The following is a 24,049-nucleotide window of genomic DNA, read 5'->3' as shown; positions in this document are numbered from 1 at the left end:
AATTTTTCTACCTCAATTTGGTTTCTTAACCCAAGGCTGGGGGGAAAGTACAAAGTTCTTGGGCACTGCTATTCATCCAGAGCCAAGTCAGTGTGAAGTCAGACCTGATGTCTGGAGCTCAGGCTGTCTGTTGTATCCTGACAGAGATGGGCAGTTCCTGATCTTGGAGTGGTTACCTTGTGGAGAGATCCAATCTGCAGAATTGTAGAACTGACTGAGAAATAGGTTCACAAATAACGAGGTGGTGTGGAGTAACGATGGCTTATCCCTGCTGCTGCTGCTATGTCACTTTAGTTGTGTCCGACTCTGTGGGACCCCATAGAGGGCAAACCACCAGGCTTCCCTGTCCCTGGGATTCTCCAGGCAAGAATGTTGGAGTGGGTTGCCATTTCCTTCTCCAATGCATGAAAGTGAAAAGTGAAAGTGAAGTCGCTCAGTCATGTCCGACTCTTAGTGACCCCGTGGACTGTAGCCTACCAGGCTCCTCCGTCCATGGGATTTTCCAGGCAAGAATACTGGAGTGGGGTGCCATTGCTTTCTCCAGGCTTATGCCTAAGATCCCCTAAAAAATTGTTCCTACCTGTAAAGACCTCACTGGTCCCACCACTGACTTTGTATGAGACCTGGGCCAAGTCATCTCCTATCTTGATTTCTTGGGTGCTCAATTGAAAGGGAACATATGCCTGTGCATGCTGCATGCTAATTCACTTCAGTTATGTCTGACTCTTTGCGACGGCATGGACTATAGCCCACCAGGCTCCTCAGTCCATGGGATTCTTCGGGCAATAATACTGGAGTGGGTTTTGCATTTCCTCCTCCAGGGGATCTTCCCAACTCAGGGATCGAACCTGTGTCTTCTGCACTGCAAACAGATTCTTTACTGCTGAACCACCAGGTAATCTCATATAATTTTCAGTATGTGAGAAAAATTTAGCTGTAGAAGATGGCAGAAGTCAAGATTAGGAGAAAACATGTTGGATGGACTAACAGGCTACAAATCAGGGTCTTAGAAGCCTATTTTAGCAGATAGTTTCATTTAAGGTAATTTCTTCATGAAAGAGATTGTACTTGATTTAATTTTTCTAAGGATGTTTATCGACATTTAGTTATTCTTTCTTTCCATTTTCCTACTTCCCCTTATGGGATTCAGAGAGAAGGTCATCTCAGAATAAAAGCCACACAAGAATTTCGTCTGTGTAGTTCTTGCCTGTGCATTTTCTAGGCAGGAAATTTTAAAACAGGGCTTGCCAGGAAGTCAGTTAAATTTTCAGGCACCAGTTTGAAATCAATAATGTATATTTCCTAAATAACCATTTTATCTTACTTGGGGAAAAAATGTGTGACTTAGAGAATTGGATTTGAAATAAACTAAAAAATGATTGCAACCTGGAAAGCATTATGTTAGGAGAAAATAGGGGGGAGAAGTATGTGTCTAATTAGCAAAAAGGCCAGATTCAAAATAACATAGAAAAGAGAAAAGGTCTGTGTTGTTTAGCCAGTCTCTTAAGTGTTCTTATCGTTAATGAATGTTCATCTTAATTCTGTTACTTTAAGATTTTTTTTTTAATGTGGACCATTTTTAAAATCTGTTGAATTTGTTACAATATTTTTTTCTGGATTTTTGTTTGTTTGTTTTGTTTTTTTTTTTTTTTTTTTTTTTTTTTCATTTTTATTTTATTTTATTTTTTTTTTAATTTTTATTAGTTGGAGGCTAATTACTTTACATCATTACAGTAGTTTTTGTTATACATTGATATGAATTAGCCATGGATTTACATGTATTCCCCATCCCACTCCCCCCACCCCCCTCCCTCTCCACCCGATCCCTCTGGGTCTTCCCAGTGCACCAGGCCCGAGCACTTGTCTCATGTACCCAACCTGAGCTGGTTTTGTTTTTTTGGCCAAGGGGCATATGTGATCTTAGGTCCCCCACCAGGGATCAAACCTACACCCACTGCACTGGAAGGCAAAGTCTTAACCACTGGACCGCCAGGAGGTTCCTTAAGACTGTCACTTTGTTACAACTGAGCCAGTTCTTCTGGGTTTTATACCCTATGGTGAATAAAGCAATCTTGTAACCACTTTTTCTGGTCTACAATGAGGATATGTCAATTAGGATGCTTTGGGCTCTAGAAAACCAGTGGTAAGCAGGATTTCAAACATATCTCCTCAAGAATCCTGTCCCTAGTATTCAGCTAAATGCTAGTATAGGAGCAGGTAGTGAGGGACTTGTAGACATAACTAAGTATTCTAGTAGACTGACCATAATATAGGGGCATTATCCTGGGTTACCCAGGTGGGCTTAATGTGATCACAGGCCTGTGTGCTTACTTGCTTCAGTCGTGTCTGACTCTTTGCAACCCCATGAACTGTAGCCCACCAGGCTCCACTGTCCATGGGATTCTCCAGGCAAGAATACTGGAGTGGGTTGCCATGCCCTCCTCCAGGGGATCTTGCTGACCCAGGGATTGACCCTGAGTCTCATGACTGAAGCTCCCTTGACATTCTTGGAGCATGCAGTGGTTGTGGGAATGGTAGGCATGTGTGGTGGAGCAACAAGATAGAAGAAATCAAATAGAAGGAATGGCATACTAGGTGTGGATGATGACCTTCAGGCCTTTTGAACACGGTTAAGGTCTATGTGTTACTCATAGTTGAAGTCAATCTCATATGATATACTCCTATAGTTTCCTGGATTGATTACAGGTCTGGAAAAAAAAGGATAGAATGACCATGATCAGTTGAGAATAAATTCCAGGGTGTAATGAATGCTGAGAAGTCTGCCCTGTTGTCTACTCTAGGAGGTCATTGGACAATATCAAGGTGGTAAATCATCGATGAATAGTTTGGTTCTCAAGGAGTTTCACTTTCAGTGAGTAGACCATAGGCTCTGGGATAAATTTTGTCTTTATAGTCTTCTATAAAAGAATTGTATGACCCTAAGGAATCTTGCTGGAGGAAGTTACTTTTATTCCCATAGGGTGCTAGAGCTGGGAAACTTAGCCAGAGTTTGAAACATCTCTATCAGGTGCCTTAGTTTTGGTCCCTTCAGATTTAGCCACAAGGATTCAGATGCAAGCCATCTGTTGATGAGGCTCAGGGACCGGCAACTGGGGAGGGGGCATGTGAGACAGGATTGAAAGAAAGCTGAGATGGGGCATGTCATCAAGCCGGCCAGCACCAAGGGCACTGGGAGAAGTGGAGAGTCCCTGCCTCTGAGTTATTGAAATACCCGCACATCAATGCCAGCGCTCATTGATTGAGGGGTGTTCCAGGCACTTGGTGGGAGGAGGGATGTGAATTGGAAAACAGCCTTCAGATGGAGAGATCAGTTATCCCACCTGTGTGCTGAGGCCTGAGCGAGGACAAGGGCTCTAACAGCTTCTTCAACGTGGTATATATTCAAAGGTTGCTTTTCTTTTTTAACTGAAGTATAGTTGATTTGACAAGTAGATGGGGAAACAGTGGAAACAGTGACAGACTTTATTTTTTGGGGCTCCAAAATCACTGCAGATGGTGACTGTAGCCATGAAATTAGAAGACGCTTACTCCTTGAAAGTTATGACCAACCTAGACAGCATATTAAAAAGCAGAGACATTGCTTTGCCAACAAAGGTCCGTCTAGTCAAGGCTGTGGTTTTTTCAGTCATCATGTATTGATATGAGAGTTGGACTATAAAGAAAGCTGAGCACTGAAGAATTGATGCTTTTGGACTGTGGTGTTGGAGAAAACTCTTGAGAGTCCCTTGGACTGCAAGGAGATCACCAGTCCATCCTAAAGGATATCAGTCCTGGGTGTTCATTGGAAGGACTGCTGTTGAAGCTGAAACTCCAATACTTTGGCCACCTGATGCGAAGAGCTGACTTTTTGAAAAGACCTTGATGCTGGGAAAGATTGAAGGTGGGAGGAGAAGGGGACAACAGAGGATGAGGTGGTTGTGTAGCATCACCGACTCCATGGACGTGAGTTTGGGTAAACTCCAGGAGTTGGTGATGGACAGGGAGGCCTGGCATGCTGCAGTCCATGGGGTCTCAAAAAGTTGGACATGACTAAGCAACTGAACTGAACTGAACTGATAGTTGATTTACAATGTTGTGTTAGTTTCTGGTTTACAGCAATATAATTCAGATATATATGAGTATACATATATACTTTTTCATGTTCTTTCCCATTACAGTTATTACAGAATATTGAACCTGGTTCCCCTGCTTCACAGCATGAACTTGCTGTTGATTCAGTCTCTATATAATACTTTGCATCTGTCAAAGGAGGTTATTTCCATACCCACCCAGTAGCACCTGCCTTTGTATCACCACTGAAAGTGGAAAATCAGACCAGGAATGAATAGATGGATTTTAATCTTACATTGGAGATTTGTCTCAGAAGTGTATATGATTTTTAAGCTGGAAGAGACCTGAGAGGGAAACTAGTCCTTTTCTGTTCACTTTACTAATGAAAAATTGAGGTCCATGTGCCACCTGTGGTGACAGAGCCCTCACATGTGGTGCCAAGCCAATGCCAATGTCTTCTGACTTTTGCAGAACAGAACCAGCAACGAGGGACAGGCAGCGGAGGCTTTGGGTTCCTCCAGATCTCCAGCTAACCCCCTTTTTTCCTTCTTTTATATGGACAATTGAGGTTTCTTAAAATTATGTAAATACAACTTCCAGTCCCCCCACTCTAATACAAGCCTCATAGACAATCCTATGTCCTTCTCACATAGATATTTCAGAATATCTTTTGGTCTCAGTTCAGTTCAGTTGCTCAGTTGTGTCCGACTCTTCACGACCCCATGGACTACAGCACACCAGGCCTCCCTGGCCATCACCAACTCCCAGAGCTTGCTCAACCTCATGTCCATTGAGTCGGTGATGCCATCTAACCATCTCATCCTCTGTCGTCCCCTTCTCCTCCCACCTTCACTCTTTCCCAGCATCAGGGTCTTTTCAAATGAGTCAGCCCTTCACATCAGGTGGCCAAAGTATTGGAGTTTCAGCTTCAGCATCAGTCCTTCCAATGAATATTTAGGACTTTTGGTCTAGGATCTAGAGTTTTTTTAAACTGCACTGGTTAAGAAGAAAGTAAAAAGTGACTTAGGTTAAATAGTATAAAAAAGAAACAGTTCCTCTGAAGTTACTTAATGTCAAAGAGAACTTTGAGAAAACTTTCAAGGAAGAAAAAGGCAAAAACTTGTTTATGCGTGAACCAGAATTTTGTTGGGTTGACTGTGCAGTCAGCGCTCATCTCAACGTGTGAATTGTGACAATTGGGTCCTTGGTTTGGAAGGGTTCGAAGAGCTTCTTTCCACACAGCAGGATTTTTCCATGTGAGGGGGAACTAGTCAGTCTGGTAGCTTTTCTTGGTTTCAGTTCCAAAGTGGTGGTAACTTCACTCTTGTGGTCAGGCTTTCCTCATTAGAAATGCTGCCTCCATTTGGCTTTTAACCGGGTCCTCGTGAGGTGGGTCAGGCCAGTAGATATCACTGTTCCCACTTCAGAGGAAATGAAGGCCTGCAGGCATCTGGGCCTATGCCAGGAGCTGGGACAGGAGCCAAGGCTCCACTGATGAGAGGGCTCCGTAAGTGCCATTTAGTTGCCCTTTAACTCAATTAGTCCCAGAAATGTTGTTTGGGGGCTTGCATTTATGTCCTTGATCTCATCAAGTGGAAGCTGTGGATCTGCTCAAGATGGTCTTGCTGCTCACCCAAAGTAAGGACGTGGATCCATGTATCTCCTGAGGCCTCCTTCAATTATTTCATTCTATTTATTTATGCGTGCATTTAAAATTAAACAAGTTCTGTGGTTTTGGAACCTTGCAGATGGGGGATCTGCTAATTACTCAATGCGTGTCCTTGTAAGATCACTTAATATGCCTCATACTTGGTTCCTTCATCTATAAAATGGGGTTGCTGTGATGATTACATAGGGTAAGGGATACAAACCACTTAGCATTATGCATGAGCAGCCCACATTCAAACTATGGTTAGTCATCTCAGTTCTATCTTCACAACATCCTGTATCTAGAATTTAACCCCTTGCACCTACCACCTCTGTTAAAGACACCACTGTCCCATATGTATTATAGTAATAGGACCTGTCTAAAGTCTGTTCCTACCCCCACCTTCTGCACTTTATTGTCAACATAGGGGCCAGAGTGAGTCTTTTAAAATGCAAGTTGGATCACAGATAACTCTACCCAAGTCCCCAGTGACTTCCCATCCTCCCAAACCCAAAGTCCTCACCGTTGACCACAGAGTTCTCCGCATGTGGCCTTTAGCCATCTCTGCCATAGTTTCTCCTTCCACTTCCCTCTTGCTCTCTGTTCCAGCTATTTTGTCTTTCTTGCTGTTCCTCAAGCAGAGCATGTCCCCGCCTCAGTCTCTTTGCACTTAATGTTCCCTCTTCCTGGAAAAAACTTGCCCTTAGATTTACCATTAGGTTCTCTCCCTCACTTCTTTTGAGCTTCTACTCAAATATTACTTTATGCATTACCTTTCCAACCTCATATATTGATGTGTGATGCATACATTAATTTCATATCCATTCAAGCAATAGAGGCTCTATAAATATTTAGATGGTTAATAAATTGTAACGAAAGAAAAGCCAACATTTATTGAAGTCTTGCTACGTGCCATTAATTTTGCTTTCAGCAATCTATCTTCTTGGTGTGCTCTGTCATCTGCTAGAGATCTTAGCTCATATGATGACTCCAACAGATCTTCCTTGATCAGTCAAGCCAGAGTGATTCTTCACTCCTGTGTATTCCCTCAGTGAACAAGGGGATTCACTGTCCCCTTGTGTGGCAGAGTTTTTTTTTAAATAAGTATCTTAAATATAATAAGATCTTTGATGGCAAAGACCATATCCAGTGCAATTTTATGTAATGCACAATTTGTAGGGCAGCCTCTCAATTTATAATTCACTTAAGATATTTAGGAAAAGTTACTTATGCTCTTTCAAGTTCTAGAAATGAACTCTCATTGCTGGATGAGTGTTATTTGGGATTGTAGATTTCAGAACCTGAAATCTCAGAGTTAATGAGTTCAAGGCAAAACCAGGTAGAAGAGAAACATGAAAACATAAAGCTACAAAAGTCAAATACATCATTAAAAGGCTATATGAATATAAGATTGAATTGTGTAGCTATCACTATGGGTCCATGGCCCCATGTCAGTAAATATGACAAACGACATGTTTATAAAGCTTTGGTAAGAAGTGATTATCATTTCTTCTAAATTTTCTAGGGTAATTATTTTATTATTGGGGTATAATTGCTTTACAATATTGTGTTAGCGTCTGCTGTCCATCAAAGGGAATCAGCTATATGTGTACATACATCCCCTGCCTCTAGAGCCTCCCCGTCCCTGCTCCACCCCTGTAGGTCATCAGAGCACCGAGCTGAGCTCGCTCTGCTATGGAGCAGCTTCGCCCAGCTGTCTGTTTCACACGTGGCAGTGTGTATATGGCAACGCCACTCCCCGATTCGTCCCACACTCCCCTTCTCCGCTTGTGTCCATGTGTTTGTTCTCTACATCTACATCTCTGTCACACAATGGAATATTACTTAGTCATAAAAGGAATGAAGTTGGATCATTTGTAGTGATATGGATGGAACTAGAGTCTGCCATACGGAGGGAAGTCAGAAATACAAATATCATTTCTTAATGCATACACACACACACACACACACACACACACATATAAACTAGAAAAATGGTACAGATGAACTTATTTGCAGGGCAGGAATAGAGACACAGACGTGGAGAATCTTTTATTTCTTTACTTATTTTCTCTGTGCTTTCATTAACAACATCCTAGAAAAACTAGTATTAGAATATCTTTTCCTACATTGCAAGGAAGACTTCTGGAGAAAATAGTTTCTCTTCTGAGCTTTCACAGTAGCTCTATATTGAGGTAATTTTTTATGGTTATGGTATTTTCAGTGTGCCTCTCTCGTATGGAAAAGCCTCAGGCATTGAGTGAAGTTTTTTTTCACTTAATCCTTAGAACAGCCCTATGAGGCAGGCATTAGTATGATCACATCACTCTCATGCTTAAAACCTTCAAGTGGCTTCCCATTTCACTTACAGGAGACTCGATCTCTTACTGTGGCCACAGGAGCCACCCCACCAGGCCTCTGCTCACTTATTCCTTTCATCTCTTACCCACCTTATTCCACATTATGTGCAGCAGTTCCATCTGTCCTTGAACATGCCATGCCGAGCCAAGCTGCTTCCTGCCTTGGGGCCTTTGCACCTGCTGTTCCTTCTTCCTGGAATGCTCTGTAATCAGATCTTTCAATGACTGCTCTTTGTCCTCATTAAACCTCAACTCAAAATCTAGCTTCTCAGATATACACATAACAGTAAAAACAACAACAACAACAACAAAACACCTTCTGTATGGGGTTGTCAGATTTAAAAATAAAAATACAAAACAAGCAATTTCTGATAAACAACAAATAGTCTTTTAGTAAGTCTTAAGAAGTGTTTGGGACTCACGGATACTCAAACATTATTCATACATCATTTATTTGAAATTCAAATTTCATTTGGTGTCCTGCAATTGATCTGGCAACCCCACCTCCACAGCCACTTTGTTATGGTGCCCCGTTTTATTTTCTCCATGGGACTTTTCACTTTTAGAAATTGTTTGATTTACCACTGGAAGATAGGCTGCATGAGGATGGAACCCTGTTGGCCTTGTTCACAGCTGCATCCTCGGAGCCTGTCATATTGCTTGAAATATAGTAGGTGCTCAATAAATATTTGCTATAAAGGTAAGCAAATAGAAAAAGAAAAACCTTAAAGCGGTGGGTAACACATCCAGGGCATACTGCTAGCTAGAGGAGATTGGAATTAGGCATTACGGTGCGAGGGCTTTTGTGGGTTTCCCACATTTTGCGGTGTGGAAGGGATCCTGTGTCATCTACTCTCTCAGGAGATTCAGAAGACCCTCGGAGCAGTAGATTTTGGAAGAAACCAAGGCTGTAGGAGCCTTTCCCATTTGCTTTGTAAGTAACGAAAGGAAAACGCACTTGAGTGAAAAGAACAAGATACTCTGCGTTTGGAATGGAATGAGAGGCAGTGCGCATCCTTCACGTCCTGGGACACGGGTAAACTCCCTGCAACTTTAGGGCTTGCTTTAATGTCAGACTCCCCCGGAAACCTCTAGATCCTGATCGCAGGAGAAACTAAAGGCACAAGCAAAGAGCGGGGAGGGGAGGATGGGGATGAAGTCAAGACAGAAGAAATCAAACTCTGGTCCTGGACCTAGGGCGTGCAGCGGGGCGGGGCAGCGGCGTTCAGCCTCAGGACTCCGGAGGGTTCACCTCTCGGTGTGGACACTGGATGCTCCGCAGGACCCACGGAAGGCGCATGATTCCCACCCTGGCTCGCTTCATCGAACGGCCTGAGATGATGGCCGGAGGGTGCGTCTAGCTGCGGGTACCAGAGCTAGCTGCGTGGGTACCTAACCGTGGCCGGCTCCCGGGGAGCAAGCTGGCTCGGGTCCCTAACCAACTCCTCCTGGCTCTCGTCTCACTCGCCCTCCCACCCGGGAGCTGGAGGACGTCCCGGGCGCACCGAGGACTCCCTGTAGCGTGAGTCGCCTGCGCGCCCCATTCCGAGGCAGCCGCCCCCGCCGCTGACAGGTGCTGCCCGGAGGGCGTCGGCTGCGGGGTCCCCTGGCTTGGCGGCTGGGAGCGCACGACCGAGCGCGCTTCGCTCCCCGAGCCCGGAGCCGGCGAGGAGAGGGGACCAGGGCGCGGCCTGGGGGCGGGCGGAAGGGGGACTCCAGTGGCCTGGAGCCCCGGCGCTCGGAACCACAAACTTTGCGGCGGCCACGATCTGGCCGCGGTGACAGCCCACCCCCACTGGTGCGCGAGGAGGCGGCGGCGGCGGCGGCGGCGGCTCCGGAATCCTGCTGCCGGAGAAACTCGGCGGCACGGGCAGCTTGCCCCCGCGCTGGCCCGAAGCCGCCGGTCACTCCCGGCTGGTGCTGCTGCGTCCGCCGCCGCCGCCGCTGCCGCCGCGGGGCTCCGGGAGGAGGCGCAGCCCGAGAGGGCGGAGAAGAAGGAGGAGGAGGAGGGGAGAGGAGGAGCGCGGGGAGGAGGATGGAGCCCCGGGCGGCCGCGGCGGGCTCGCCCGAGCCGGCGGCGGCGGCGTCCTCCTCGTTCCAGGCCCGGCTCTGGAAGAACCTGCAGCTGGGGGTGGGCAAGAGCAAGGGTGGAGGGGGCGCGCGTGCGGGGGGCCCCGAGCGCCGCACTGCGGACACCCCGTCGCCCTCCCCGCCGCCCCCGGGGGGCCGGCGGGATGCCCCGGCCGGCTTGGGTGGCACGGGCAGCCGGTGGAGCGGCTTCAAGAAACGGAAGCAAGTGCTGGACCGCGTCTTCTCCTCCTCGCAGCCCAACCTGTGCTGCTCGTCACCGGAGCCTCTGGAGCCCGGCAGCGCCGGCCGGGCCGAGCCAGGGTCCACACTGCGCCGCCGGATCCGCGGGCATCTGCTTCCCGCGGGGAAGGGGCCGGGGGCCGCCGCCGCCGGAGCGACACCTCCCGGCGGACGCTCCCCGGACTCGGCTCCCTCTTCGTCCTCCGCCTCATCCTCGCTGTCCTCCTCGCCCCAGCCGCCCCCGAGGGGGGACCGCGCCCGGGATGAGGGCGCGCGGCGTCGGGGCACCGCGGCGCACTTGTGCCATCAGAAGAGTTCCTCGCTGCCGGGCACCGCCTGCTTGGAGCAGCTGCTGGAGCCGCCACCGCCGCCTCTCGCTGAGCCAGCCCCGAGCCCAGCGGAGCCGCGGACCTCGGATAAGGGCCCTGAGCTCGGCAGCAGCGGGGTGAGTGACAGGTGGGCGCGGCCCGAGCAGGGGCGCGCGGGGCCACGCCTCCGGCGGTGGGCGATCCGGACCCCGGGAGTGGCAGGGAGGGGGCGGGCAGGGGCCCTGCGGATCGAAGAGCGCGAGAGAAAAGTTCTGACTTGACTTTGGACAGAAAGAACACCTATTGCTAGAAGCTTGTTTGGGTCGCTTTCTCAGCTGCAGATGTAAGTGGAAATATTAATGGTAGCCCAATAGGAGAGGGCCCTGGGGAAGGAAATGGCAACACTCTGGGATTGTTGCCTGGGAAATCGCATGGAGAGGAGCCCGGCGATCCACAGTCCATGGGTAGCAAAGAGTTGGGCAGGACTGACCGACTAAGCACAGCACAGTAGGAGGAATAAGGTTAGACAGAAAATGCACACTTTTTTGGAGAGCCCCTTAAAGGATCTAGCTAAGTCTCACCTTGTCCAAAGAAAAGCAAGCACACCCGAGACACTTGCAGGGAAAATTAGAAATGCGAAGAGGCGACTTGATGGCAAACGTGAGGTCATGTCTTGGGGAAACCCTTTAAACAGAAGTCTTCATCTTCCCGCCCTCCCTTCTCAAAACTTCCTGCTGCGAGTGGATCGCTTCTAACAAGTGGACAGCGTGTCTCTTCCCAGTTAGTCACACAGGTGTTCCTACGGCCTTTTCTGGTTTATAATCATCTAAAGTAGTTGCGTTCAAAATATAAAAATCTGTAAAACGGTCCATTGAGCTGTGGCTTTTACTCCCTCGGTTTTGTAGAGGAGGTGTTCGCCTTTTGTAAATGTTTACCAAATCGTGGTCCTGCTAGCAAGTATTTTGAAAGTTGCATTCTGCCAGGGACCTAAAGAACTTGTTTTCTTCCAATACATCTTATATTGTTTAAATTCTCATTATCTTGACTGATTAGTTGTTAGGTTAGTGACATATACAGTAAAACTTTAATTAGATTAAAAGTTGGGTCACAAAAAACATAAGGCCGTGCGTTGAAGGGTAAGGTATGGGAATAGATGGGCTTTCAGTTGAAAGTTTTTAAGTTTATTGGCTAATGTATTAGTGTAATCAGAAAGTAAACCGGAATACTAGTATATTTTGTTGTTTCATAAACACAATTGCTTGCAATAATCTGATGTTACTGATGCTCTAGAAAACACCTGATGGTTTAGAACAAGGTTTCAGTTATTCTCAGAGGAGTAGGCAGGGTTAATATTGACAAAACGCTTAAATGAACCTACCTTTCCTTTTTGTCTTGAAAGAGAATTGAATAGAACTCCTGTTTCTGGTTCCAAAATGAGGTGGTTTTAGAAAGATGCTTTAAATTCAGTGTAGATGAATACTATATGTATTTTTAAGTATTTATTTTTGAGTGTGTACATAATCCTAATGTATGAGAATTTTAGAGCTGGAGTACTTGTTTACATTCGTTTTTATTAACTTTTATGATCAAAACTTATTTAAAAAGACACCATATTTCTGCAAGTGTTAACTTACTAAATAATTTGAAGTTCACTGAACCAAGATATTTTCACAGCAATAGAAAGGAATTCAGAATTAATCTCTATATTCATTTTTATCAAAAAGAGTTTCAGACACTATCACCTTTATTTGAAAAATACTGCTATTTAAATATGAACATTCTATACAAAAGACCAAAAAAACCTATTTGAGAGAATATGAAGCAAACATTATTACCTGTGTCTTCACAATATTCTGGGCACTTACATGATATAATCCTCACAGCTGCCCTTTGTGATAGACATTCTTGTTGGCTGTTTTATATGTTAGGAAATCAATGTTCAAAGAAATTAAAGAATCTTTCCTAGGTCACATGGTTAACATATGACAAAAAGAAGTGTTGTCATTCTCTAAAATGTTTTTCCATCACTACAGCTATGCTTGACTACTTTTAGAACTTCGTGTGTCTCTGAGATAACTTCAATCCTATTGATTAATTCTTGTAAGTTTGCCCGTTAATACATTCCAGTGTCCTAGAATCTGTTCTGTGATTGATTAGCTGAATTAATTTGTTCTTTGTTCTCTGTAGTACATCGTTTTGTATCTTTTATATCACATTTACAAATGACATTATTGATCATACCATCTACAGTTCTAAAGAAGCTTTTCATTATAAAGAATCAGTATGTCAGTGCAGTCATAGGAGGAATACAAGGGCTAAACTATCTTTCAAAGAGTAAGTGATAGGTGGAGTGTGGACAGGAAAATAGGCCCTAAGGCTTAATTGTTGATTCGCTGCATCTGCTGCCCACGAAGGCTTGTGCCCTGAGAAGTGGACAGTTCTGTTATGAGTCCCACATCCAGTTTTTAGCAACATTCTTTCACTAATGCACTGATAGGATTCCTCAGTCTCCTAAATGCCTCTTTGCCCAACTCTGGGAAACTGGCTCACCCCTCTAGAGAGGAGGAAGTAACGGAGCTGGAACCTGGAACTGGAAGAGGACTTCTTAAGGGGTCCAGGGGTAGGTGAGACTCTGCAGCGCCCTCCCGGGCTTCCAGCCTGTCTCCGGGATCTTTCCTTTCTCTCCCTGCACCTCCTCACTGAAGACACTTGGGCATGGGGAGGGAGACTGTCGCACATGCAGATTTCAGTTTTATTCACAGTTCGTAAGCACAGATGGGAACACATAAAAGACAAGATGCTAAAAGCCTTAAATCCATCTTCAGATTGCCTAGAGAAAAAGCCCTTTCTCTCAAAAAAGAAAATTCATTGCAAAATAAAGCAGGTTACTCAAATTTTCTCTTGTTCTCTGCTTGCTCCTGGCATTAGCCATGTTCTCCAACACTCTCCCCACCTCTCCACCCCCCAGCCCAGCATGAGGCCCCAACAGCATATGTGCCCATACGCTGAGACTGGGTGGAGATACGGTGCAAAAGCAAAAAAATCATTTTGGACTGCTTCGGAAAGAGATTTGGAAGTCCCTGCTGTATAATAATTACAAATGAACAAACCAGTCTACCTCCCTTGCCCCTGCCAGCCCTCTTGCTATTGTGTTTCTTTCTTTTTTTTTTTTTTTAAGTCAAATATACCTTTGAAACACAGTTTAGCAGACTTAATAACGCCTTGCTGTCGGGGCATGTGCATTATTTAAAAGGTTCTGCTTTGGAAAAAAAAAAAAGAAACCCCTTTCTTCCCACTGATTCTAGTTCACGTGCTGGGCCATATTGTCATACCAGATGCATTTCATTTTCTGCAACACAGTTGGGAAAGAGGCTTTCTCAATTTGTGTGCATATCAAAAATGTGCCAATTTTATGTATTCTGTCTTGATGAGTTACTAAAATTATACTTCGCTGGAGTCAGAAAGTCCGTTAAAGAGTGAGGCATGAATATGTTGAGTTTTTTAAGCGTTTCAACAAAAGTTTGCAGTGTTTATGAATGTTAATCCTTTACTTTTTTCAAATTCATTTTGTTAAAATTGCTTTCATAGAGGAGTAAAAATTATTTTGAAAAAAAGTGAGTAAAATATTCAGGATATGAAATGTTTCAAGATAGGAATGTTTCAAAACACAGTAGGAAGAATATCTGTTCCTTGTGATAAAATTTCTAAATCACATAGGAAAGCTCCAATAAAAAGTGGAAGATACTTCTCTAAGATTAAGTCTAGATGTGAAGTAAATCTGGCTTTATTAATTATATGATCTTTTAAATAAAGTCTGTATTAAAGACTTTAAAAATATGATTTGGGTAATTTTTGCTATCTATTTTTTAGGTGTCTTTAATCTTACTTAAAATAGCATAACTGAGACTTGGGAAAGACACGAATTTAAAAAATTAATGTAAATAATTAAAACTACTAAAATCCCCCTAATAATCTAAAAAATAAGTTCCTAAAAGGAGTGTTAGCAGCTTTTCCAAAGCTTTTTCAAAGTGAAAGCGTGAGGGTGAGATCTCAGGACATTTTGGAGCAGGATGTACAGTTCAATGTGTGATTGCATTCTTGAAAAATATTGGCATCATCAGGTTATTCCAGAGAAAGGGCTAGATGGAATGATAGTTTTGCTTTGGAGCAGAATTGTTTCCTGTAACCTTCAATATCAGGTGTATCTGGTGAATTTGTGTAGAGCTATGGATCTTGTGGGCTTCCCTGATAGCTCAGATGGTAAAGAATCTGCCTAGAGTGCAGGAGACCAGGGTTTGATCCCTGGGTTGGGAAGACGCCCTGGAGAAAGGAATCCTACCCACTCTAGTATTCTTCCTTGGAGAATCCCATAGACAGAGGAGCCTGGTGGGCTACAGTGCATGGGGTTGCAAAGAGTCTGACTTGTCTGAGTGACTAACACACACACACACACACACACACACACACACGGATCTTGTATTTATAAATGCAAGTGTTATCAGGTAGATGTTAATTGAGATGGGCTTGAAACCTGTCTCGATGAAGACTAGCAGTTGTGTGATGTTATTATTTTTGAATGGTTTATTAAAGTTTTGCCACTGCCACCATTGCAAGTAAATGGGTGCTGAAAAAAGTCAGCAGGGGCTTTGCTGGTCCTTTGATGTAAATTATTTTCCTTGTAGTGGTGGCAAAGTAGCCTAAAATTAACCCAGACAGTACTGGTGACATCACAGCTTCTTTAAATAGTAATGAAAAAAATCTGATATAACTTTTGGCAAATATGTTTGGCAAACATGAAAAATAATGTGAATAAATACTTTGAGGGATAAAGCAGGAGTAACAGGTTCGTAAAGAAAATAGGACAAATATTCCTCCTTGTTTTCTGTTGCCCCATTGTTTGGAAATAGGGGACGATTTCACAAAATTAAAGGTTAATAATATATATTTGGCACAAGGTAACATGTACTATGATTTTTTTCACTTGTATCGATTATCAAAATATTTGCCAACTCTAGACTGATGACAAGTAAAGAGTATGTGTAGATAACATTGGAAGCGTTGGCAAAATATACAGATTCAGAAGTTAGGGTAATGGATTTTTAAGTTAAATCATAGTTATTTATAGCTTTGTAGCAGACATCTATTTTAGAGTAGCAGAAATTAATTTTTTGAAATCTGAAGCTTTTTTGCTTTGACTTATTAATTTTCCTGGAAAACTTACTAAAAACTGTATATTTCCCTGCCTCAATAAACCAAGCATCCTAAATAAAACATTTTCTTGATAACTGAGGGCCATTATTTGAATACTGGCTTTTTTGGGGTTGGGGGTTGTTTTTTGTGAATGAAACAGATACTGTTTTAACTTGCTTTAGGTAAGCTTGCTTGTTTCCATGAAAATACAGTGCAAAGCATACCTATTTATGATAAGCTTATCTTCCTGTGAAGTTAATTATTGGAAAGCATGAGACATTCTTCTTCAAGTCATTTTTTTCATTTGTCAAATAAACTTTACTGTCTTTATTTGTGGATTTTATTGCTACCATTGAAACTATTACATTTTTCCCTGCATGGTGAGCTTTATGTGCTATCTAAATGTCTTTGTCCTTATCAACCTTTTCTTATAGTTTCCGTTTTTTTTTTTATAAATCAGGTGTGAAAAGTAATTACTAAACCTTAACAATTCAAGATTGTATGCAAATATATTTCCCCCTCCAATGTATACCAGTTTCTTAGAATTTTTTTTTCCAGCAAAATAGCAGGCCACAATTTCCCCAGTGTCTCCAAATATTCATGTTTAATATTAGTCTGAATGCAAGCAGCATGAAAACTTCATTTTCATTATAATGAGATTTAAAAGTCTTGCATATTATGTTCTTGAGAGAACAATTTCCCTATGAAATCTCTTTTGAGATGTTTTACATCAGCCTTATTTCCCATTCTCTTTGGTCCTAGCCAATCTGGAAAATTATGACACATGATAGATGGGACTATGGACATTTTAGGATCAAGGCAAGCCTCCTAATCCTATGGATTTTATTTAGAGAGGCCCCTTCAGTATTAGCAATCTCACCTTATTTTGCACTGCTGGAGTAGAATTTGGCAAGCCTTAGGACAGTGGACCTATGGAATCAGCATTGTAAAATGGATTATCGCTTTATACCGTTATTTATACCATTACCGTTTATGACCGTTTTAAACTGTTGGTGAATGAATGAATGGATGGGCTGGAGCTGTTCAGAGATAAGTTCTCTTGGAGAAGTTTCAAAATCACTTTATGGTTGTAGAAAGATATTCTTCTTGCCTTCTTGTTTCCAAGTCCTTCTACGCCTGGAAAACGTCTTTGACATTCCCCTCTTCTCTCAGCTGCTGGACTGGCTTTTCCCAGCCTGTGCTTTAATTCTGGTTCATATCTGAGGGCGCAGGGAGGATATGACCACCATACGGTGCTCACATGGGTGATGGGGGAGCGAGTTCTGCTTCTGAGGTGCCTGGCTCAGGGATGCGTTTTCTTGTTGCTAATCTCTGACCCCAGCTATCTGTTTTGCACCCCAGTCTCCATGTTTGGCCTCTAAAATTACACCCTCACATCTGGTTCACTGATGCCTTTTGACATGTCCTGCCTCACGATCTCTGAGTCTTGAACTCCTCTTGGATGTTAGCTCAAGATTACTTTGCTGCCTGCTTCGTTGCATTTCTCCTCAGCTCCATTTACTTTAACTAGATTGAAAATCCCATTTTGATCTAGAATCCTGCCCTCATTAGCCTGACTCATTCTGCTGCCTCTTGAGGTGCCAAGTGTGTGAACTGGGGTTCAGACCGTCTGCCAGTTGCTTTTCATAGTGACCACCTGTCTAATGTTCAGCCTATTTTTAGAACACCAAAGCCTCCTTCAGAAAACCAGCATTGCCTGTCAACGGCTTCTGCCTGTCAGGGGTGCTTCTTCCCTTGGAGGACTGGACCGGGCTGCTCACTGTCTCTGTGTCCCTGCTTACTCTTCTGTTTTCTAACTCTCATCCTGCCTGCTCTTTGACGGCATCCCTCCTTCCCTTAGCCCTGCTTGTTTCCCTTTCTCCTTGACATTTTCTCTATTTCTGATTGCAAGGTGATTTTTGTAACTAACTACTAGCATCTGGGGCTTTCCCAGTGGCTCGGTGGTAAAGAATCCACCTGCAATGCAGGAGACGTGGGTTTAGTCCCTGGTTTGGGAAGATCCCCTGGAGAAGGAAATGGTAACCCACTCCAGTATTCTTGCCTGGAGAATCCTATGGACGGAGGAGCCTGGTGGGCTACAGTCCATGTGTCTGCAGAAGAGTCAGACACAACTTAGTGATTAAACAATAACAACCACAGAATCTAAGCATCTGGGGCTGTGCCATCCCATATGGCAGAGACGCTTGGCTAATGAGCACCAGAGAAGTGGCTAGTTCATGTTGAGATGTGGAAAGTGTAACGTGCACACCAGATTTCTGAAGCCTCAGCTCAGAGGAAAGGAGGTAGAATATCTTACTACTGATTTCTTATGTCACTTGCACATTGAAAATAGTAATGTGGATATATTGGATTAAATAAAATATATTATTAAAGTTAATTTTACCCATTTCGTTTCATTTAAAAAGAGTGGATGCTGGAAAATTTTCAGTTGTGAGTGTGACACATTTTTATTTTATTGGACAGCAGTGATCTAGAGCACGTGTTCAAACTCCATTACCCACAGGGGCCATCAAAGTAAATGAGCACAGGAGCTGGGGCCGGCAGTGAGTGAAGGAAGGCACAAGGGGCTCCATTCCAGGGGCAGCTCCTTCTCCCTGCAGCTGATCATTATCGTTCACTCAAAGAAGCAGAGCAGCCAGAGTTTCTAGATTCTTTAACAGAAGCCAAAAAAATCTGGATTTTAGTGTGATGTCTCCAGAATCTTGCATTTTGGGCAAATAGTTCATATTGTTTTTAAACTGCAACACAGATCAAATGAAATATATTTCTGGGCTGAATTTAGCTACCAGCTTGAACTTCTGACTCAGAGAGTTCATGTTTGACTTTGCCTCTCCCTTCCTAGTGCCAGGAGAATGTTACCTGGACACACTGGGCATGGATACATTTCACAGAATAGCAGCATCAGGAGTGGTGGGATGGAAGATGGAATGCAACAGGTGGAGGGGTGTGTGGAAACAGGAGGGGGGACAGGGAGGCAGGTCAAGCAGTTTGGCTCTTCCAGGGGAAAAAGAAAGTGGTGCTGAGAGCACAGGAACCATGCTGGGATGGGATCGTGGGCAGGCTGTCGGTTTTGTTTCCAGTGGAGACCACCTAAGTGTCAGAGCCTGCAGAGAGGGAGAGGTTGAAACTAAAGGAGAGGAGGTGGTTAATGGGTGGGTGCAGTCCTGCTTACATGCAGAGGAATTGATGGGTGCAGTCCTGCTTACATGCAGAGGAATTGATGGGTGCAGTCCTACTTACATGCAGAGTGCATCATGGGGAAAGTTGGGCTGGATGAAAAGCACAAGCTGGAATCAAGATTGCCGGGAGAAATATCAATAACCTCAGATACACAGAGGACACCACCCTTATGGCAGAAAGTGAAGAGGAACTAAAAAGCCTCTTGATGAAAGTGAAAGAGGAGACTGAAAAAGTTGGCTTAAAACTCAACATTCAGAAAACTAAGATCATGGCATCTGGTCCCATCACTTCATGGCAAATAGATGGGGACACAGTGGAAACAGTGACAGACTTTATTTTTTTGGGCTCCAAAATCACTACAGATGGTGACTGCAGCCATGAAATTAAAAGACGCTTGCTCCTTAGAAGAAAAGCTGTGACCAACCTATACAGCATATTAAAAAGCAAAGGCATTACTTTGCCAACAAGGGCCCATCTAGTCAAAGCTATGGTTTTTCCAGTAGTCATGTATGGATGTGAGAGTTGGACTATAAAGAAAGCTGAGCACTAAAAAATTGATGCTTTTGAACTGTGTGTTGGAGAAAATTCTTGAGAGTCACTTGGACTGTGAGGAGATCCAACCAGTCCATCCTAAAGGAGATCAGCCCTGAATATTCATTGGAAGGACTGATGCTGAAGCTGAAACTCCAATACTTTGGCCACCTGATTTGAAGAACTGACTCATTAGAAAAGACCCTGATGCTGGGAGGGATTGAAGGCAGGAGGAGAAGGAAACGACAGAGGATGAGATGGTTAGATGGCATCACTGATTCGATGGACATGAGTTTGAGTAAACTCTGGGAGTTGGTGATGGACAGAGAGGCCTGGCATGCTGCAGTCTGTGGGGTCACAAAGAGTTGGACACGACTGAGCAACTAAACTGAACTGCAGTCCTTAAAGACATGGGTGGAGGGTGCCCAGAGAGCAGGGAAATTGTAGCATCTGCCAAAGAGATGGCATGGATGTGGTGCAGGTGAGGAGCTGGTTGGGTGGCAGCAATTTGAGGGTGCTCCCAGGCGAACATGTGCCCTATGAATTCAGGAAATGGGGCGTCAGTAGTGGGACTGAAGCCTAGGGTGTTGGGTGGGGATATCGGGAAATGAAGGTGTAAATGAAGGTGTGGGAACTCTGAGGGTTGAGGAGCGAGTCTATGTAGGGCCCCAGAGGCATTTGAGCAGTGAGACTTGAGTCTTGGAAGGATGAAGTCACAACAAGGGCAGGCGACTGCTCGGAGGCCAGGACAGTCATTAGAGCCTGAAGTTGATGGGTGACTGACCCTGGGGTGGGGGACATGGACAGACTTTTAGGACCAGTGATGTGACTGGAACTTCAGGAAAAGGGAGAGCGAAAGGAATAAATCACAGCACATTCCTTACTTACGTTTTGATTTTTTCCTTGTTCTGGTTCGAAATGCTTTTACTAAAAAGTATTTTCCTTTGAGAGGGAGAGGGAAGGTTAAGTTTTGAATTTGCATATATGCAACATGATTGAGGGTGCTGGGCCCTTGGGTGCCCAGTTGCCCCTTATTTACTGTGATGCTGTCTTTAAAAGATGTTTTTTTAAATTGCAGTATAGTTGACTTACAATATTGTGTTAATTTCTGTTGTAAAACTGGTTCAGTTATATATATGTTTTTTCATATTTTCCATTATGATTTATCACAGGATATTGAATATAGTTTCCTGTGGTATACAGTAGGTCCTTGTTGTTTATCCATTCTATATATACCAGATTTCATCTGCTAGCATCAAGCTTTCAATCCATCCTTCCCTCCTCCTTGGAAACCACAAGCCTGTTCTCTATGTCTGTGAGTCTGTTCCTGTTTCATATATGTTTGTTTGTGTCATATTTTAGATTCCGCATATAAGTGACATGGTATTTGTTTTTCTGAATTACTTTACTTACTGTTATAAACTCTAGGTCCATTCGTGTTGCTGCAAATGGCATTATTTCATTCTTTTTTATGTAAAAGCTCATATTCTTGGCAGCTATTTTGGATTCTTCTTGAGTAAAATAGTTATTATCTCAGCAGTATTAGGTACTGAAAGCAGTGAGTGTTCATGAAACAAAAGAAAGGATAAGACATACGTTTGTCAGTTTAAAGAAAAAAACCAGATAAAACAAGAACACCCTATATATTTTTGTTACACAGATTTTCATGGCACCTAATGTGAAAGTGATTAAATATTTGGGGAAATAGATAATGCAAGGGTTTGGAATTGAAGGGCTTTGTTGAAAGTTTTCTGTCTTAAGGCGTCATGCCTCAAATGTTGCGATATGCATTCTCTGTCAGACAAAGTTGACCCATGCATGAATACATGATCAGTTTCTGAAAACTGCAACTTGATATTCTCTCAGAATAGAAGCAATATTCTATCTGGACCTTTTTTTGACTCCTGTTCTTTTATTGAAATGTAAAACAGCTTTTGATAAAAGAAAAATTCAACATTTCTATAGTTTTTGAATGATATTTTCCACACCAAGCTAGAAGTCTGAGTGTTTTCCAAAATCTCTTTGGCAATTGAAATAGATTTTGGAGACAAGTTCTGTGTCGTTACAGAGCTGCTGCCAAAGCTCCCTGGAGGTGGGAACACCCTAGATCTGCGCGCCCCGCTGTCTCTTGGCTGAGGACAGTCATGAACTGCGCCCCTGTCTCCTTTCTGTGCCTCCCTCGACTTTCAAAAGGAAGCTGGAGGTGAGGGGCAGTGACGGGGTCCTCCTGAGGTTGGGACCTCACCTGGTTCTCACTGGCCTTGCATATGTGCTGTTTCAACTCAGTGGTTTCAAGCAAACCAACACTGACTTCCGCACTTTGGTCATCGCCCCAGCACCTCTCTGCTCCCTTTGGCCCCTAGGTAGCCTGTGTTTACATTAGCCTCAGTTCAGTTCAGTTCAGTCACTCAGTCATGTCTGACTCTTTGTGACCCCATGAATCGCAGCATGCCAGGCCTCCCTGTCCATCACCAACTCCTGAAGTTTATTCAAACTCATGTCCATCGAGTCAGTGATGCCATCCAACCATCTCATCCTCTGTCATCCCCTTCTCCTCCTGCCCCCAATCCCTCCCAGCATCAGGGTCTTTTCCAATGAGTCAGTTCTTTGCATCAGGCGGCCAAAGTATTGGAGCTTCAGCATCAGTCCTTCCAATGAACATTCAGGACTGATCTCCTTTAGGATGGACGGGTTGGATCTCCTCAGGCTGCTGCTTTTTTGACCTCCTGCCCTGCTCATAGGGAGTCAGCTAAGTGAGAATGAGGGGAACAGGCAAAGATGGGAAGGAAAACCACATTGCCAGTTTCCGAGACAGCCCCCTCCCTCTGCCTCTTTTCAAGGAAGACTTGGCTTTGTAAAGTTTTCTTAATCTATTCCTTTCTACCTGACATTTTCATTTCCTACAGCTCCAGCATTTTTCTCCTTGGGTAGATGCTAGAATATGAGGAAGACCTGTATGGGCTTTGCCACTGCATGGGTCTTTGTATATCTTGCATGACCAATTATGGTTCATCTGTGTATCTCTGTTACAGAACTAACCAGGTGGCATATTATTTAGGTCTTGGCTCTTCATTCACTGCCCTCCTGCTATTTGCCTTTCAGCTATTTCACTTCTTCTGGGAACTGAGCAGAGGAAATAAAGTTGAGCATTTTTTAAAATACAAATTTCTTTTTCACAGTGAAGTTTAAATGATTGGTTCCTCTAGTTTTTTGATAATTTGTGTTGCTTTGACATATGTTGTATACACACACACATACACACACACACCCACATATGCCTTCACCTAGTATGGTTTATACACATATCTGTTCTTTCACATACATTTTATTTCCCTCTGGAGTCAAAGATAAGCAGAGGAACTCTGAAATTCTTCCACCAGAGTTAATCTGATGATACTAAGTTTCAGTGATAACAGTCTTTAGAAATGGTCTAAGTTCATTTAGTATGAGTAGATGTACAATAACCAGCTCAACCAAAGGAAAAAAAAGACAATTACCAGACAGTTGTGGTTTACTGGGCTTCTCAGGTGGTTCAGTGGTAAAGAATCCACCTGCCAAGCAGGAGACTCTGGTTTGATCCCTGGGTCGGGAAGATCCCTGAGAGAAGGGAATGGCAACCCACTTCAGTATTCCTGCCTGGAAAATGCCATGGACAGAGGAGCCTGGCGGGCTACAGTTCTTGGGGTCACTAAGAGTTGGACACAACAGAGTACACATGTGGTGTTCTTCAAAGGGAGTGAGTAATCTTCTGTTGAACTTAATTGTATAGAATGCCTTTTCTTCAGTAGAATAATCTTTCCTCTGTAAATATCCATCTTATTTACAGCCACCATGGAAGAGAGGTCACTGAATTATTTCCTTAGTCTTTTGAAACCTAGATCTCACAATACCTAAGATTTATCATTAGGATTTCCAAGCCTGGCTTGGCTTTATTCTCACAAAGTGATCCTCACAGATTAAAAAAAAAAAAATAATGGGGGCAGCAACTTGGTGAGCTTCTTTATTGATATACTTCATCTTTTAATTACAGAAGAATGATAACCTTTAGGGTCATAAAGATATATTCTCATAATCACAGAAAGCTCATTTTTTGAAATCACCTGAAAAAGAGAGTTGGAGAATAATTGAATTAGGAACAAATGGATCTGGGACAGCAGAGCTTTTGTTTGTGTTGACTGCTTAAAGGATATTTTATTTTTGGTTAATGTTGCTAATGATTCTCAATGGCTCTTTTTATAACATAATCCTCTTAGTTATATCTGGATGGCATTTTGAGTGGTGTATTTTGTAAGTGCCCCGTCCATATTTTAAAATCTAGTTGTTGTTTTTTTTTCTTTCTAGGAGTCGAAGGCTAACTTGAGTTTCGAGCAGCTACACAGATTGTGTTTGTATTTGATGCTAGAACTTTGTGCTAGGTTTGTGCGCAAATG

The 24,049-nt window shown here is 43.6% G+C and overlaps 1 protein-coding gene across 8 annotated transcripts in view; it reads left to right on the top strand.

The window, feature by feature from the left end:
- The first annotated feature begins 10,049 nt into the window (after positions 1–10,049).
- Positions 10,050–24,049, top strand: part of MCTP1 (multiple C2 and transmembrane domain containing 1) — a 545,955-nt gene continuing 531,955 nt past the window's right edge. For 2 of the 8 annotated variants that reach the window (XM_070465823.1, XM_020873018.2), the window contains exon 1: positions 10,054–10,834. In XM_070465823.1, coding sequence (XP_070321924.1) covers positions 10,115–10,834 — 720 coding nt within the window. In that variant the 5' untranslated portion in view covers positions 10,054–10,114. Of the gene's footprint in view, positions 10,835–24,049 lie in introns of all 8 variants that reach the window. The other 6 variants (XM_070465826.1, XM_070465824.1, XM_070465828.1 and 3 more) reach the window with 4 other exon arrangements.

The sequence above is a fragment of the Odocoileus virginianus genome, chromosome 3 (assembly GCF_023699985.2).
Source record: "Odocoileus virginianus isolate 20LAN1187 ecotype Illinois chromosome 3, Ovbor_1.2, whole genome shotgun sequence".
NCBI lineage: Eukaryota > Metazoa > Chordata > Mammalia > Artiodactyla > Cervidae > Odocoileus > Odocoileus virginianus.
Note: the sequence above shows the minus strand (reverse complement) of the source record. Positions and strands in the feature narration are given on the sequence as shown.